Source organism: Chiloscyllium plagiosum, unplaced genomic scaffold (genome assembly GCF_037043375.1).
Source record: "Chiloscyllium plagiosum isolate Xiang-an unplaced genomic scaffold, Cpla_swu_hap1 HiC_scaffold_24, whole genome shotgun sequence".
Classification (NCBI taxonomy): Eukaryota; Metazoa; Chordata; class Chondrichthyes; order Orectolobiformes; family Hemiscylliidae; genus Chiloscyllium; species Chiloscyllium plagiosum.
The window spans coordinates 19,282,285-19,300,832 of record NW_028270162.1 but is presented as its reverse complement, the minus strand read 5'-3'; the positions used below and the strand labels follow the sequence as shown (position 1 = coordinate 19,300,832).

General features: G+C 38.1%; 1 protein-coding gene across 3 annotated transcripts in view; it reads left to right on the top strand.

Annotated features, from left to right (window-relative positions):
• Positions 1-15,457, top strand: part of naa25 (N-alpha-acetyltransferase 25, NatB auxiliary subunit) — a 98,454-nt gene extending 82,997 nt beyond the window's left edge. For all 3 annotated transcript variants that reach the window (XM_043715557.2, XM_043715554.2, XM_087999960.1), the window contains 2 exons: positions 4,304-4,450; positions 10,036-15,457. In XM_043715557.2, the coding sequence (XP_043571492.1) occupies positions 4,304-4,450; positions 10,036-10,158 (270 nt within the window). In that variant the 3' untranslated portion in view covers positions 10,159-15,457. The remainder of the gene's footprint in view (positions 1-4,303; positions 4,451-10,035) is intronic.
• The last annotated feature ends 3,091 nt before the right edge of the window (positions 15,458-18,548 follow it).

Here is an 18,548-nt window from a genome sequence, read left to right as displayed (position 1 = left end):
CATTTGCAACAATCTTTAGTCAGAAATGCTAAGTGAATGATCAATCTCTGCTTCCTGCAAATATCCCCAGCATTCAGATGTTAGTCTTTAGCCAATTCAATTCACTCCCATAATATTAAGAAACCGTTGAAGGCATTGGATACTGTAAACACTTTGGGTGCTGACAACATTCCACCAATAATACTGAAGATATGTGTTCCAGAACTTGCCACACTCCTAGTCAAGCTGTTCCAGTACACAAACAGCACTGGCATTTATTAGCAATAGAAAATTGCCTCTGTATACCCTGTAAGCAGGACAAATCCAACATGGCCAGTTAGTGCCCTCTAACTTAACTCTTGATTATCAGTAAATTGATGAAAGGAGTGATGAACAATGCTGTCAGGCAGCACTTGCTAGCAATAACCTGCTCTGTAAAGTTCAGTTTGGATTCTGCCAGGGCCACTCAGCTCCTGACCTTCTTATAGCTTTGGTTTAAATATGGATAAAAGAACTGAATTCCAGAAGAGAAGGGAGAGTGATTCCTCTTGGCAAGAAGGCCACATTTGACAAGAGTTGCAACAAAGAGCTCTGGCAAATTTGGAATGAATGAGAATTGGAGAGCAAAAGTTACAATGGTTTTGGAAGTCCATCATCTCTTGTCCAGGACATCATTGAAGGAGTTCCTCAGTTTGGATATTGTCTAATCAATCTGTTCAGAGATGTGATTACACACCTCTGGACCTGAATCTGGGCCTGCTTGGGTTCTTTGACTTAATGCCTGAGGCCCAACTATTCTCACCTATATTTATGACCTTCCTTCCTCCATTAGGTCTGAACTGGGGATGTCCAATGATGATGATGATCAGTACCATTCGTGATTCCTCAGATGCTGAAATTGTATATATCCATAAGCAGTTAAAACTGGACAGACATCCACATTTGGGCTGAAAAGTGGCAAGTAATACCTGTGCCACACAAATGCCTGGCAATAACAGAGAATGTAACTATCACCCTTAACATTAAAGAGCATCAGCATAACTTAATCCCCCACTATCAACATCCTGGAAGGTACCATTGACCAGCAATTGAACTGGACTAACCATATGAGTACTGTGGCTACAAGAGCAGATCAAAGCCGAGGAATCATGCAAGTATCTCACCACCTGACTACCCAAAGCCCATCCATCATTGACAATGCGCAGATCAGGAATATGATGGAATTCTCTCCGCTTGCCAGGATGAGTACTGCTCCAGCAACATTCAAAAACATTTTGTAATTACCATGTTCAGTGGTAATGTTACGCACCTCTGGAACTGGTGGGACAGGCCTCATGGCTCAGAGGTAGGGGACACTAACAGTGTCCTACAAGAACCCTCAACATCCAGATCAAAGTAGTCTGCTCGATTGACAACACATGGGCAAACATTCCACCATTGTAGTGGTAGAGTTTACCATCTACAAGATGAACTGCAGAACTTCACAAAGGCTGTTTACACAGCACCTTGCAAGCCATGACAAGGGCAGCAGATACACGGTAACAGTACTGTAAACATGCAAGACTCCCTCTAAGACACACTCACATCTTCATTTAAAGATATATTGCCTTTCCTGCAATGTTGCTGAATCAAAATCTTGTCCAAATGGACTGCAGCATTACAAGTTGGCAGATCAGCACTACCTGAAAGTAAACTATGGATGGGCAATAAATGCTGGTCCAGGCAACAATACCCAGATCCCATGAATGAATTCAAAATCTGTTTTCAACAAATAGTTCTTATCGGTCAATTTTGCAATTGGTGCTTTATTTAGATGAGCATATGTGAGTGAACAACAAACAAAAATTACATTAATATAGCTTTTGACATTTAGACGTGAACTGCCTTTGTAGTGCAGTCATTGTTGTAATGTAAGAAATGTAGCAGCCAATTTATATCCAAGTCCGTACGAACAACAGAACTTAGTGATATGACAAAAAGAAGGCAAAGGACCAGCATTTGGTTAACTCTGATGAGTGTTGTTGATTAACTGAAGGCAGTGTTTCTCAAGCTTTATTTCACTATGACAGCATTTCAATACTTGAAAATCTACATGACCCGATGTGTGGAATCATTAGAAGGAGGTAGGGAGCTGCAACACCAGAGGAGGGTGGCAAAGCTATTTTTTAAGAACCTATCTTTTCACTGTTTTTGGCACAAAATCCAGTTATGCTACACCTTTTTTTTTTAAATGTACAAGGATTTAAATGTTAATTTAGATGTTGATGCTAACACTAAATTGTGAGTTCCAAAGCAGCCGATGCTTCCTTGGAGCTTGTGACTACAAATTCTCATTCCCCAAATTTGGGAATTTAAGGGGTAACCTACTCAGGAGGCAAACCTAGCATTATACCTACTTAAGGTGAAGTTAAAAGAATCGTGAACTGAGTAAATAAGAGATTTACTCATTACATAGTTTTGGCAGAATCATGCTTGCACTTGATGTGCCCATTTTGTCTTACAAAAGAAGTGATGCCCTTGGAGACACTTAAAAATGCCTTTGGAATCTCAGCAGAATCTCAAAAAAAAAGTAATTAATAACAGTACTTAATAACTACTCCAATTGAGGATGGAAGGGAGCATTTTGATTTGCTCCTGGTAATTCCTGTATCCATCACAAAATTGCTGTGTCCAGTAGATGGCAGCAAGACAATATCCTGTCAAAATTGCTCGTAGTTGTATTTTAGCAAACATCTTGTGTAAAATATAGTTGTGTTGCCACAATTTGTTCCAAGGTTGTATTCTCTCGAACAGTGGTGATTAAATTAATATGAACTGCTTCGGAGGCTTTCGCACTGATGGAGGGTAGGATCACCAGTAGATTCTGGCAGGCTACGTTATTCCCACAGATCATGGTGGAAAAAGTCCAGGACACCAAGTGCAGAAGAAGAGTCAGAAGAATAAAAGGGAGCCCATTTGATTTGGATAAAAGTCAGCATTCTCTAACTGATTCACATTTTAAAAATCAGTAAAATTTACTGCATCACTTGTTTTCATATCCTTTTTGATATATATTTTCTATGTACATTACTGTCTGAAACTCGCTCCTCTTCCTACTTCATTTCCTGTGCTTTGCTCCCTTTTTTTGTGACTATTTCAAAAGCAGACTACAGCAGATGTTGGAAAACTGAATCAAAAGCAGAGAACACTGGAAATACTCTGGTTCTAGCTGTATGTGTGAAGAGAGAAACACAATTAACATTCCAGGTTGATTACCTTCAACAAAAATGGAGTAAGTTATAAATGTAACAGGTTTACAGCAAGGTATAGGGAGGTAAAAACCTTAGTCCCTGATTGGGTGGAATAAAGGATACATGAAATAACACAAGGACTGGTGATGGAACACAATTAAAACCAAGAAACAAAATGTGGGATTAGAGTAAATGTGCTGCAGTCCGAAAAGGACAGTAAGAGATAAACCATAACATGCAAAAATGAAGGAGATGAGAAGAAGGCATAGTGTCAGGGGTGGCAGAGGTTATAATCGGAAAAAATAACTCGCTGGTCATTCAGAAGGCTATAAGGTACCCGATTGAAAGATGAGCTGTTCTATAAGCTTACATTGAGTTTCACTGGAACCCTGCATTAGGCTGTCTTCCATCTCTGCTGGAGTATTCAGCCACCACGATCTGTACTATCTTTTTGAAAGAACAATCCAATTTTTCCCAATCTTTATTTATTTAGCACTTCCTGAAACTACTATAATTTTTTAAAATGAAAGATATTTATAGTACACATTTAACCAGTTCACTTTTAAAAATACTCCACTGTTGCACTGCACAGTCCCATGTGCCAATTTTGCATTCCACTCGTCAGCCAGCTTGAAACCAATCCTCGTTGAGTCTTTCTTGTTGAATGTTAAACCTGCATGTTAATTCCTAAAGTACTTGCCCACACTTGGGTAGAGTTTATCAATGTCTGTCGTGATGCTGTCATTTGTAGAATCACGCCCAGTCTAGTCCACATTGTAGATGTGGAAAGAGAAATACAAAATTAAAATTTTGTCTCTGCATAACATCACAGAACCTGACTAAAAATTCATTGAGTAGATCCATTTGTGGTTTTATCTACAGGCAGAGACAGCCTAACACCCCACAAGTGGTCTTTTGGGTGTTGGAGAGAATGTGTGTGTTTCGTAAGAACTGACAGCCATCTTGTTTCAAATTTGGATCAAAGGAATGAAATCCTTGATTCAAAAATTGGTTATTACTGTTCAGTTGTCAAAGTTCATTCCTGTAATACTGCAGAATTTGTTTACTGACAATGCATTAATGTATTCCCACAGCCCGTTGTTTTCAGCAGCTTCCAAGACTATGTGGGTAGATTGCAGAATTTCCTGTCTGAAGTGGTTAACCATCTTAAAGAATTGGAGTCAACACTCACTGCACTGAAACTCGAAGAATTAACACTGGAAAGTCCTTCAGCTATTGAGGTACAGAATTATATAAAGTCTGACCAGGAATTTCCTATTGGACATTTATTTTCAGATACTTTCATGAGTTTTGTGTTTACTGTATTATTCACCATTCCTTTGCAAATAATAAAGAACTGCCCTTGTTTACACTTGGGGCCACTTGAGAATGTTTTGAGAATATTGGCACCAGCAGTGGCTGAGGTGCAGGAGCAGACAAATGGAAATGCTGTTCTTTTCTTCCAGACGCTTTTCACAGATATTTGGGAAGAGATGAACAAGGGAAACAATGGTGAGTTTTGAGAAGATTTGTAGCTCAGGTTGAGGTTCTGGATGTAGGTTTGCTCACTGAGCTGGAAGGTTCATTTCCAGACATTTTGTCACCATACTAGGTAACTTCTTCAGTGGGCCTCCGAGCGAAGCACTGTTGTTAATTCCTGCTTTCTGTTTATATGCTTGGGTATCTTTGGTGATGTAATTTCCTGCAGTGATGTCATTTCCTGTTTTTTCAGGGGGTGGTAAATGAGGTCTAACTCAGTGTTTGTTGATAGAGTTCCAGTTGGAATGCCATGCTTCTGGGAATTGTGCGTGTCTGTTTGGCTTGTCCTAGGATTCCTAGAAGCATGACATTCCAACCGGAACTCTTATCAACAAACACATCGAGTTCGGCCCCATCTCTACGCCCTGATAAAAGGAATGGGAAATGACATCACCACAGGAAATTACATCACCAACCCAAAGAAACCCAAACATCTAAACAGAAAGCAGGAATCATCAACAGTGCTTTGCCCGGAGGCCCACTGAAAATGTTACCTAGTAGGCTGACGAAATGTCTGGAAATGAACTTTCCAGCTCAGCAAGCAAACTTACATCCAAGGGAAACAATGCTAGCAGCGGAGGTAGCTTCTCTTGGGGAAACTATGCCAATGTTTCCAGTGGGGCCACAGAATTTTGCTTCTAGTTTCCTGTAATTGTTTTACTTCCTTTTTGATTTCATGTTCAAAAGAAGGATTTTGGCAGTTTAGTTCCTTTTCTCATTTGATGATCTGTGTTGCTCCATTGAATTTTAGATTGTGAAATTGCATTAGAGTCATTTAGTCAAGTGCAAATTTAAATGGCAGAAATTGATGCACCTACTGCTATAGATGCTGATGCAGAGATTTTAATGACTTATACAAGTTCCTTTACATGAGGTAAGAATGACTGCCCTTGATATCGAGGTAGCACTTTACTGATGTGGACTCAAGGTAACCTAGTAAATGTTGTACCATTGGGAATTGGGGGAAAAGCTGCACTGGTTGGAGCTATTTCCAGCACAAAGGAAAAATTCCTTCCTTTTGTTGTTAGATGTTCATCATCTCAGGCCCAGAGCATCACTGCGAGAGTTCCTCAGAGTGGTGTCTTAAGTTCAACCATCTTCTGTCCATTATAAATCAGAAATATGCATATTTGCTGATGATTGTACTGTGGTTAGCACCATTTGTCACTCCTCAGATACCCATTCCACTCATACACTTAGACTGGACAACATCCAGGTTTGGGCAGGTAAGTAACAAGTAATGTCAATGTCACATGTGTCAGGCAATGGCCAGCTCCAGAAAAATATCTGATATCTCTGAATCTCCCAAGTAACAAAATTCTGGAGGTTACCTTTAATGGAGATTGAACTGGACACTACCCATTAACGAGAAATTGAACTGGACCAGTCATATCAATGTGACGACAAAAGCAGATCAGAGGCTGGGAATTCTAGAGAAGTGACTCATCACTCTCTCCCTAATTCCTGTCCACCATGTACAAAACGCAAGCCAAGATTGGGATGGAATACTCTATCTGTCTGGTTGGGTCTGTTCAACAGCAGTCAAGAAGCTTGACACTATTCAGAACCAAGTGGCTCACTTGGTTGGCACCCCATCCACTATCTTCAACACTAGTCAACTGACACACATTGGTGACAGTATGCATCATCTACAAAATGCACTGCAATATCTCAGCAAGGAAGTTTCAATAATAACCTTCTAAACGTTGACCGCCTCAAAAGGAAGAGGGCAGGAGGTTCATGGGAACATCATTAACTTCAAGTTGCCTGCCAAGCTGCAGATCCTACTGTCTTTCTTTCACTGTTGCTGGGTCAGAATCCTACACCTCCCTTCCTTGCTAAGGGTGTATTCACGTTGCAAGGACTGTGGTGGTGAGGGCAGTCACCATCACTTTCTCATGGTCAGTGCATACTGACCAAGCCAGCAATGCCACATCCCATGAACAAATTTTAGACAAAGGTTGGTGGCATAGAATGGAGTAGATTGAGAATTAAGTGCTTCTTTTCTGGGACTGTCGCTAGTTCCTGCACAGGGCAATTTAACATCTTTGAAGAGAAAATGAGGTCTGCAGATGCTGGAGATCAGAGATGGAAATGTGTTGCTGGAGAGGCGCAGCAGGTCAGGCAGCATCTAGGGAACAGGAGAATCGACGTTTCGGGCATTAGCCCTTCTTCAGGATTCCTGAAGAAGGGCTAATGCCCGAAACGTCGATTCTCCTGTTCCCTAGATGCTGCCTGACCTGCTGCGCTTCTCCAGCAACACATTTCCATCTCAATTTAACATCTTTGCAAACCAAGGCAGTCTTAGCTACCTTGGTGCAGTCATGAAACCACCTTTCACCTGTGCATTTTTCACAAGCAAAATGGTAGCAATGAGAATTTTTTCTCCTGTCAGTTGTTCAAGTCGAGATGGATAAGAATGGAATGATGTACATACAGACCTGGTTGGCTGAAGGGTCTATTCCTATGACTTACTTTTCCATGTTCTATGTAAGCGCAGTTTGATCAATCAATGGTTGAAGAGGCCAAAGTGAGGTAATGCATTAACCTGACACTGAAGTCCTATGTTCTGGAAGGTAAATCAGGAATGATTGTCATTGAGGTTGAATAATGTGCTTTTGTGGCAATTCTGCAAGTGTTTTCATTCTTAATAATGTGGGTAATTATCTTGTAAGTCAGAGCTAGTTCTGCAATTTACATTGAGACAAATTTGCCTGGAAAGTGTGGAACAACAAATGAGATTTTATGTACATCTGCAAGACTGTAAAATCCCTTGCGCTTGCTGCCTGAGGCAATGCCAGTTGTCTGGTACTGAGTCATTATCCTACTGATAACCACAGCCTTACTGAATCAAGGTGGCTTAACAGCTTCACCTGAAACTCTGGCAAACGGAGCATTTTTATAATGCAGATCTGCAGTTCTGCACTGTTGAGGCTTCAGGATTATTGATGGATTTGAAATGGTAACCATGTTCACTGGGGAACTGGGATTCTTCTCAGTTTGTCACAGTTGGCCCTGTTTTAAGAATAGGTTTGTTTTAATTAAATAACCAGAGAAATTGCTGATATTATATGTTGGTGAACTGCATTATTTTGGGCAGCTGTGTGTTTTTAATATTTGGAAGTGCTTCAGCCTTAACTCTTGTTAGGCTTTGGATTTTTGGAAGTTAGTGTATTTGAAGAGTACCCTGGAAGGGATAATATGTTTAATCTCTGGCAAATGGAAACTACTTGTGCAGTTGAACTGAATTGAATTTATTGTCACGTGTACTGAGGCAGTGAAAAGCTTTGTCGTGCGAGCAATGCAGGCAAATCACATAGTTAAGTAGCATAGATAGTAAATAATAGGTAAACAGCGACAAAAACAAAAACACAGGTACAGGCGAATGCTAAGAGTTTGGGAGTCCGTTTAGTATTCTAACAGTAGGGTAGAAACTGTTTCGAAATCTGCTGGTGCGTGTGTTCAGGCTTCTGTACTTTTTCCCTGATGGTAGAGGTTGTAGAAAAACATTGCCAGGGTGGGATGGGTCTTTGAGAATGTTGGTGGCCTTTCCTTGACAGCGGGCCTGGTAGATTCTATATGTGAGAGGTTGGCATTTGTGATTGTCTGGGCTGAGATCACCACTCTCTGTAACTGTCTCCGATCTTAAATGGTACAATTGCCGTACCAGGTAATGATACATCCAGACAAAATGCGCTCGATGGCGCACCTATAAAAGTTGGCAAGGGTATTCACCGTCATGCCAAATTTCCTCAGCTGCCTGAGGAAGAAACAACAGTTGGTCTATCCACTGAAGAATGCTGAATGAGTATCAGTCAGCCACATAAGCAAAACAAAATGAGAACGTTTAGTGGTACTGTTGTAGATTTTGTTTATTCAAATGTTGTCTGAAGTGACCATTTTGTACAAAATGGTGATAGTTATGTTAATCACTGGTGAGAATTGTAATGGAATTGCTTTGACTTGATTTAACATTAGTGTACAGCAGCAAACCAGCAGACACTCGAGAAACTAGTCAGTTCTACCTGTTGTACACGTTAAAACTTGTACTTAAAGCCTCTCTCTTTAGGAAAAGAATAAAACTATTGTGGGTGGAATATTAACTGGAGAGTTAAACAGTATTTTGTTTATTCTGTGTAACAGTTTTCACACTAAATGATATTCAGTGATAAGTGAAGTAAGACAAAGAGTAGTCCTAAAGGAGAAAATAACTTTTAAGTGATTTGGTTCTCCCTGCACCAGCACAAGGAGGCACTTGGATCTTTAAATTTAAGTTATGTGCATGTCTCCAAAATATGCTTAAGCACTCTATGTAGTGGCTGTTTGGTTCTGCTGTAAAATCTTCAAAATACTTTTAAAAACCTGTTGGTGTCATAGGTATTTTTCCTGAAATTTGCTTGACTGCATTTTAGCTATTAAAGTTGTTTTCCTCAGAACTGACTCTTCCTTTATAGTCACACTGCTTAATGCACAACAAGGGGAATTCAAGTTGTGATGACACAACTCTTTTGACAATGCAGCATTTTCTCTTTACCACATTAAAATGATAATATGTTCAAGTTCTGGAATGGGATTTGAATCCTACAAACTTCTGGTTCAGGTGAGTGCTGCAATTGAGTCAGGCTTCATTCTAATTAGCATTCTCACTTGAGAGGTAAACAGTAATCAACCAGGTAAAAGATCGCACATGGGGATTGAAGCCAATCAGCACTGCTGAGGTTGAAGTATCGTGTGATTTTTTTTTTGCACAATGTTGCTGGTGATTAATATTGACACTAAGTGCACAGAATAAAAGTGTTCAAGTCCCAAACACTTGTATTAATTACCAAAGGAAGATAAACAATTACAAAATAGGCAATTTGAGCGACATTGTTTACATAGTTTGATGTATATGCAGTTTCTGGAATGTTTTGGAGTCACTTGGACCAGGGAAGATGACTTGGTGCTATTTTCACGAGATTGTTTAGGTAATGTTTGGGGGCCTGGGTTCAAATCCAGCCATTGCAGATGGTGGAATTAGAATTCAATAAAAATCTGGAATTAAGAGTCTGTTAATGACCATAAACATTTGCCATTTGTATGAAAGTCCCATCTAGCTTACTAATGTCCTTTTTATGAAGGTCAAGTACATGTGACTGTAGACCCATAGCCACCTGATTGGACTCAACTCCGCTCTGGGCAGTGCTGACCTAGCCAGTGACACCCGTATTCAGTAGATGAGTAATAAAAAAACTTATTTTATCATTGCTTGAAACTGAAAAAAAATTATTTTTGTTGTTGATTTCAGAATGAGCAGAAGTTTTCCCGGACGGTGCGAAGTAAAATTCAAAGCAGCTACCAACGTTCTCTACAGGAGATTGGAGAGCTACTGAGAAAGAGATTGGACACGGTTAAAAGCCTGAAATTTTAACTGTTTGAGGCAGAGGAAGAAAAGGGGTAACAGACCAGTGAAGAACTGCACGGCTATGCCGTAAAATCCCGTTACAAATACAGTGTGTTCCTAGGACCCCATCAGATACATCAGCTGATGCAGAACATTTACCAGAAAGCATGAAGGACTTTGCAACGAAAGAGTTTAAAGTAAAAGGTTTTTAGAACAAAAAAGGTTAATAAATTATGTACATAAATTCAGAGTCAGAGGCCTTCTCTCAGACTTGGCAGCAATATTTTTAGATTCTGTTGGGTGTTTCTGTTGTGTAGTTTTGTGCATGTTGCACCCAGCACCATCGCTACTAAATGCTGAAAAGTCAAATGAAACATTAGACTATGTTCAATTGCAAACATAGTACCTGTGTAGGTACTGACATTTTGACTGCAGCTTATACAACACATATGGGTGTACAGAATGTATATGATAAGTACCACGTGTTCCATCATAATTTATTCAACATTTTAATTTTTTTTAATTTGTATAAAATTGTGTTGTATAAGCAGAACTCTTTCACAAACTGTTCTCCTTTATAGATCTGGCTCCTCAAATCTATTCCCTTATTTGCAATTTTCTTTCTGACCCTATTCCAATAAGCTTAATTTGGGGAATTTTTTTTGCTTTTTATGTGCTTGCTTTTCTATCAAATTTTGTTTTATTTCAATTGTGTGAGAGCTGCTGCCCCACACCTTGTTACTGATTGGTCTTGATTCAATGCTCATTGCAGTATACAGTCGCAGAGCAGACTGTGGGGTGAGATTTCCAGACAGTGGAATCAATGCTGTGAGGCATTAATGTTGTCTCTCTCATTTCTCTGTGTATTCAATGCTTCTTTGTCAAACAAGGAAAAGAAGGTGTGTTAGCATCTAATGTACAAGAGCATCCTTTCCATTGTCTTCACAGCTGCTGAAGACAAGACTGAGGAAAAGAAAACTTAATGTATTAAAACAGTTCTCATTCAGAGAGTATACTTTGACAGAAGAGCCTAAATTCCATGAGGCATACTAAAATACGAAACAACAGTAAGGTTTGCATTTTTATTGCACTAATTCCTTGGTGGTATTTGTATTTTGTTAACATCCACACACACTGTTGAAGGCTCTCTACACTGTTGCAGCAACATTAATTTGTCAAAAATAACTTTAAGTAAAATAACCTGTACTCAGATACACTCCAAACAGTATCCTGGCTCCCCTACTGGTTGAGCATGTAATATGTTTTTTTTTTAAAACTATACAGACCAAAATGGTGAACAATTTGCTAATTGATCTTTGCTGAATTTACTCATCTCATTTGAGTGGCATTACAATTCCCTTTAATAGCTCTGGTAGGAATGAGAAAATAAAAATTCATTCCTAGTCTGAAGCTGCTGATCCATCTAAGAAAATTATGTGGGTATTGATTGAGACTGAACTTTAATATATCTTTGGCGCACTCAGAAATAAATACCTGCCAACAATCACAGTGTGGACTTGTGTGGAAATCCCCTTATTTGACACACGGCTAAAGAGCTTCTGTTTCCAAGTGTCAACTGACACTTCTTTTAGAAAGGGAAAGGAGTTGAATAATTGAGTGTGCCAATAACACTTGTGGATCGATGAGGGTGGTATGTATCAGAAACATTCTGATTCATATTTATATAAATACGCCTGTTTAAAGCCATGGCCATTAAATTGGAGCATAGAGGCTAGAGAAACTGGGGTTGTTTTCATTAGCAGAGAAGGTCAAAGGATTTCATTGTGTTCAGATTTATGAAGTCTTGTGAAAATAAATAAGGAGAACTTTCCAGTGACAAAATGGTCAATTAATAGAGGACGAGTGCTGCAGATAATTGTGAAAAGAACCAGAGGTGAGTGGAGAGAGACATTTCTGGATCTCTCATCTGGAATACAATTCTAAAAGGATCATATTCAAAAATAACTTTCAAAAGGGAATGGAAAATGTTGCAGGACTTTCTGAAAAGCAAAGGAATGGACCAAATTGGCCAGCTCCTTCCAACATCTGTGATGCATGTGGGCTGAATGGCTTTCATTCTGCGCTGTATCTTACTATGATTTAATGGCATTCTCATTTGGCGCACAGTCCTTTAAGTTCATGATCGAGATCCAGTCCAAATAATCCCTTTCTGCTGCTAACAAGAAGAGCTTGAATTTTGTTTCATTTAAATTCATTATAGAATATCTCTCAGGCCTTAATAGTATTGAATAGAAATATCTGGTTTATTGTGGATTCATAACTGAATTTGGGATAACCTCCCATTACTGAGACAGACTAGGTACCTTTACTGCCCAGTCAACCTGCACAAATGTGAACTTTGTCAGCTTGACCAAACAATTACAAGTTAAATAGTATTGATGTAGTGATATAAATGCAATAAAAAAATTGTGGTTTTTGTTTTTTTAATCCAGATTTTGGCTCATCAAAGTAAAACTTGTCATGCTTTGCATTAACAAGTTATATAGTTCCTCACAGCACTACATATTGCATGATATTGGAAGTGAAATTGCATTTATGGTAGAGTTGATTTCATACTTTAGAGCTGACAGATCTCTTGATTGCTTATAAATGAGATTTATACAATATGTTGAGCCACTATATAATGCACACGACAAGCTGTATGTTCTGGTGAACTTGACCTGACATTGAACAACAGGATATTGTCATTAGCTATAAACTCTATTTGTAATTCTGGAACAGCCAGAATGTTTGTGACCGTAAATTTTGCTACGGAGTTGAAAGGCCTGGTTATGTGCATTATTCTCTATTGTTAACATTTTCCTGGCCCAAGAAATGTTTTATCATAAAACCAGCTGTTGCTTTTAAAATCTAAAATTTGGGTTTCAAATGATTCTTCGTTTTAAATGATGGTGTGTGAATACTAAATTGTGGACATAATTGCAAGAATATCTTTTTTTAACAGGTATAATTCAAGTTAGCTCATAGGTTTCTTTTTAAACTGAGTTTGTATTTTCTATATATACTGTTTTTAGCTCTTTTATTCCACCTGAACTCAGTGTTACTGTGCAATCAACTAGAACCAGGGAAGTTTGCCTTCTGAATCTTCTCTCCCCTGAAAGTAAGCGCCTGTGGTTTTTTTTTCCTGGCTGAGCAAAGATTAGGATCCAATTTTGTGTAGAGTCATGAGGTTGGACTAGCATTGCACCAGTTTGACTGGAACATTCTGTGGTTCTGTGTGTCTTGATTTTACTATTTGTGTTAATGTGTGCTCAGTATTTGAGGCAAATGCTTACAAAGGCACCATGTGAGCAGAATTCTTCAGAAGTTATTTATATATTTTTTTAAAAAGTCTCCAAATCTCAAATGAATTATCAAATCATTTCAGAAACTTTATATAATGGTCTATATAACACAGAAATCATTTGATTCTATTATCCTTAACTGCACAGGACTACACACTTGTCATTGAGACATGCATATTTTTTAAACTTCCTTAATCAAATAAACTAACTTAACTGCAGAAGAGCCATTGAAAAGGCTCATCTCTTTCATCTATTACAACTTTGTAATGGCAGTTAAATTAATTAGACTTTACACTACTCCCCCCCCCCCCCCCCCGTACATTTATTTTCTTTGCAAATTAAGGGAGCAGTTAAGAAACCTTGCTAACAGAGTATCAATGCTTTTGGCTTGGATGCTGTAAGCTTTACAAATGTGGCACTTTGTGATAGGGAACATATAACTGTTGCAGGAACATTTCCCACTTGTTTAGTTAGCACAATAAAACTTCTGATAACTCAAATGGTGCAGCTCAAACAATTTAATGAGAAACACTCTCTAAATCTGCCATTCATAAGGCAACGGCCTAGTATTATCGCTCGACTTATTAATTCAGAAACTTCGCTAATGATCTGGGGATTTTGGTTCAAATCCTGCCATTACAGATAATGGAATTTGAATTCAAAAAAGAATCTGGAGTCTAATAATGACCACAAAGCCAGTGTCAATTGTTGGAAAAACCCAACTGGTTCCCTGATGTTCTTTCGGGAAGGAAATTTGCCATCTTACCTGGTCAGGCCTACAAGTGACTTCAGACCTACAGCAATGTGGTTAAAGATGGACAATAAATGCTGGCTTCACCAGAGACACCCATTTGCTGTGAGTGAACAAAAAAAATTCATTTATCTTGCTTCATATTTGAGCTGTATGATTGATTGCACATTATTCCATTCAAAGCTATTTCCAACTTGACTTTGCAGTTGAGTAAGACTCTTTGAGTCATAAAAAGCTATACCTGTGACTTTTTGTGTACAACATGCACATAAATAGGCTCAAATATTAGTGAAATGAAGGATTGTGTAGAAATGTGGACTTGTTTTCAGTTAGGATTTTAACAAGCTGAATTTTATAGTTCATTACAGTGTATTCTGGATTTGGTGAGTTAAGCTTTGATATATATTTGTTTCTGAAAGGGAATACTATTTTGCCTTCCTATGTATTAATACCTTAATTTTTAACTGCTTCACTGCACCTTCACCAATCTTTGAAATTTCTTAAATTTCTATAATTTATTAATTTAACAAGGCATGTGAGTAACCAGTTACGTCAATCTTGTGTTCATCTTTTATATTAATAGAGAAAATTCAACTTCCAGCACAGTCCTCAAGGCAGTTTGGTCAATAATTTAAAACATTCTCATGACCTCTATCTCAATTCTTCAACATTCAGTAGTCACAAGACAGCTATTTATTTTGACCTTGCAATGTCAACTTTTAGTTTTGTTTCCCCTCCAGGGAGGGCAAAACATGTTGAAAGGTGAACCTGTATTTCTATTTAAAATGTTAATACAGGCAAATGCATTTGCACTGATTTCTGTTTTCATTGCAAGAGGGTAAGAAAGTCATGTTTTTTCCCCTGCGTTTTCCCACCTCATTCTGCTCTTCAACACACAGCAAAAATTCTGTACATGTATATCAGTGCAGCTTTTTGACTTCTGGTGCGTTACTTTACATGAGTATATCAGCGACTATTTTCATTGTTCGATCCCATTACAACCACAATTGATACTCTGCATCTAATATCACCATTTGCACTTTCCAACTGGAATGGTTGCACTATGAGTGATCTTTTTGTGATGTATCATTTTGTGGCTTACGTGAATGTTTTCCTGTGTCCTTTAACCCAAGAGTATTGAAGTCCAGTTCTTGCATTTACTAAAATCTGGTAGCTGAGCACATTTCTGTTTAATTGCATTAACAATTGACAGCAATTGATTCAACATAACTTGCAATTCATCAATAAAAGATATTGGCTTATTGCTGTATTCCCACTACTGCCATTGATTTTGCAGCACATCCACTAAATTATCTGGACAGGATAATGAATTTATTCTTGTTTGTGTTGTATTTTGCCCTTTTTTAATGTGAGAGGTTTTGTATTTCTTCCCTTCACTTCTCTTTTCAGGTCACGACCATGCTCTCTTATCAAAGGAATCCAATGGAGAGATGCTTGTTTGGTACCCAGCTTATCATGTCTGAGGTTGGAAATAGATATGCAAGTCTAGGGATTATACAGGAGCACTTTCAGCCTTGAGTCTCCCTAAACATGTGTTATGTTTGGTATTCCTGGCTGCTTATGTTGTTACTGGGTCTTAAAAAAGAGAAAGTGTTGCACCAGATGGATGGAAAGACTCAACAACATGACATTTCCTAAAGGACATTTTAAAACGTGCAAAAGTCAAGAGAAAAACCTTATTTTATATATTAACTTAATTATTATTTAGCCATTCCTAATGTAATGAATTCTCCTTGGCAAAGTCTAATTTTAGAATCCCAACATCAATTTTGAGACCAACTAATGCAGCAGAAAGCTGGAATTGAGCCAGAGATTGTCATTTATCATTTGTAAATGCATCCACAAATAAGACATCCACTCCACATGAAAAATAAATTTCAGGTATGACTTAAAAATTCTAACATTCTATCAAAATGGAACTGAAATTAATTCATTAGCAAGGCGCAATCAATAAATGTAAAAATTATCCAGACATTTTGAAGAGACCAATACTGTGTCAAAACTAGGGAAGAGCCAGACTGACATTCTGATGACTGGAATGGTAGATTAATTTTGTCAGCTACCTGCTGATTGAATTGGTGGTGTAATTACAGATTGGAGGGGATTTTTCTTCTTGCTTGAATGATTAAGCAATCATTTATTACATAAAACTAGAAAATAGTATTTTCTCACTCCACATCTCTACCCCAGATTATGACAATCAAAAGTAACAGTTATCACAGCTTAATGTAAAATTCAGTAAATTTTCAATGGAAATATAAGCCATTAACTATTCTTGTGTGGAATTAGGCCCATTGAGTATTATTTTCATTTGATATCTTACTTCAAGAGGCAGGTAATCATAGGACACATTGTAATTCAATGTTGGCATTTATTTTGAGGACTTTAATATAAAAACAGGGATGTACTTTTGAGGCTCTGGTCAGACCATGTTTTGAGCATTGTGTGCGGTTTTGGGCCCCATATCTCAGAAAGGATGTATTGGCCTAGGAGCATGTCCAGAGGAGGTTCATGAGAATGGTCCCAGGAATGAAAGATTTAATGAATGAGGAACATTTGAGGACTCCGGGTCTAAACGTAATGGAGTTTGGAAGGATGAGGGGGGAATCTAATTGAAACTTACAGAATACTGAATGGCCTGGACAGAGTGGATGTCGGAAAGATGTTTCAATTGACAGGAAAGACTAGGACCTGAGGGCATAGCCTTAGACTAAAGGGAAGACCTTTTAGAATGGAGATAAAGAGAAACTTCTTCAGCCAGAGAGTGGTGAATCTATGGAATTCATTGCCACAGAAAGCTGTAGAGGTCAGGTCATTGAGTATACTAAAGATTGAGATAGGTTCTTGATCGTTAAGGATTATGGGGAGAAAGGGTAGAATGGGGTTGAGAAACTCATCAGCCATGATTGAATAGTAGAGCAGACTCAATGGGTAAATGGCCTAATTCTGCTCCTATGTCTTATGGACACTAACATATTCAATTTAAAAAGTGATACAGCTAGGGGAATCTAATTTTTTTTATTCCTGCAATAATTTCAGAGATACTGCAGAATTATTTTACACGCATTGCAATCTCTTACCTTTTTCTTGGATACACATTCTATTGTTTTATCTGATGTACATCTGTAAATTGTGTTCACTCTGTAAGTAGCCCCATATTTAATGACACCAAATTTTTCAAGCTGATATTTAAGGTTATGAAGTGTCCTGAAAATTCTGTTGTATGTTGAACAGAATTGGATACCTATGAATAAGCAGGGCTGCATATTTAAAGGTTAGCAAAGTAATAAAATTCTGCTTATTGAACTTATCTCTGCAGAATCATTCTCTTCACAGACCATTGTGTCTATTTTATACTTCTGTATCACTAGCATTTACAATAGTACTACCACTGACCATTTCTCCTCCTCACACAGAAGTTCATAGTCATTCTGTGTAATAACGTGCACATAAATTTGGAGTCCTATTTGACATTGGACTCTCATTTGTCTGTGTCTGAGTGTTCCATCTAAGGATTTTGATTCAGAAAGGGCTGCATAATGCAAATAACATAATTGATTATAAAAGGATAACCACCCCTAAACTACTATGCAGGCACGCTGCATGCATAAATCTTAAAGAAGCTATTCGTGAAGCTTTAGCTGATATTTCTTGTACTATATTTGGGAGACATTCTTCAGATTTGGAAAGAGGCTAACAATTTCATTATTACAAAACTAACTAAAGAAATAAACTTGAGTCACAGGAAGAGAAATTAGTTGAAATGATTCTGAGATTACTCCCTTAAAGTATAATTTGTTAGCAATAATCCAGATCAGGAATTGGAGATTGTTTAATGTGGTGGTTTTCACCGGTATTATGAACAAAGGACATGCAGTTGTACATTTTTTTAAAATTACAAAAACTTTTTTCATATTAGTTATTCATGGCTAATGTATGATGCTGGTGTTGGACGGGGGTGGACAAAGTTTAAAACTCACCCAACACCATGTTATAGTCCAACAGGTTTATTTGGAAGCACTAGCTTTTGGAGCGGTGCTCCTTCATCGGATGGTTGTGGAGTAATAAGATCTTAAGACACAGAATTTACAGCAAAAGATTAGTGTCATTCAGTGATATATCGAACAAACCTGGATTGTTAAGTCTTTCATCTTTTAGAATGGGTTGCAGTTCATTAATATGTAAATCCCAAACCCCTCTCCTCATCATCTCGAGATAATTTAAGGTTTTATAACAAGATGACATCTCATCTCAGAAAATGCATTAGAAGTGTGAGGTCAGAGTCTGTCTGTATCCCACTCGAGTCAGAAGCTAGTGCTTCCAAATAAACCTATTGGACT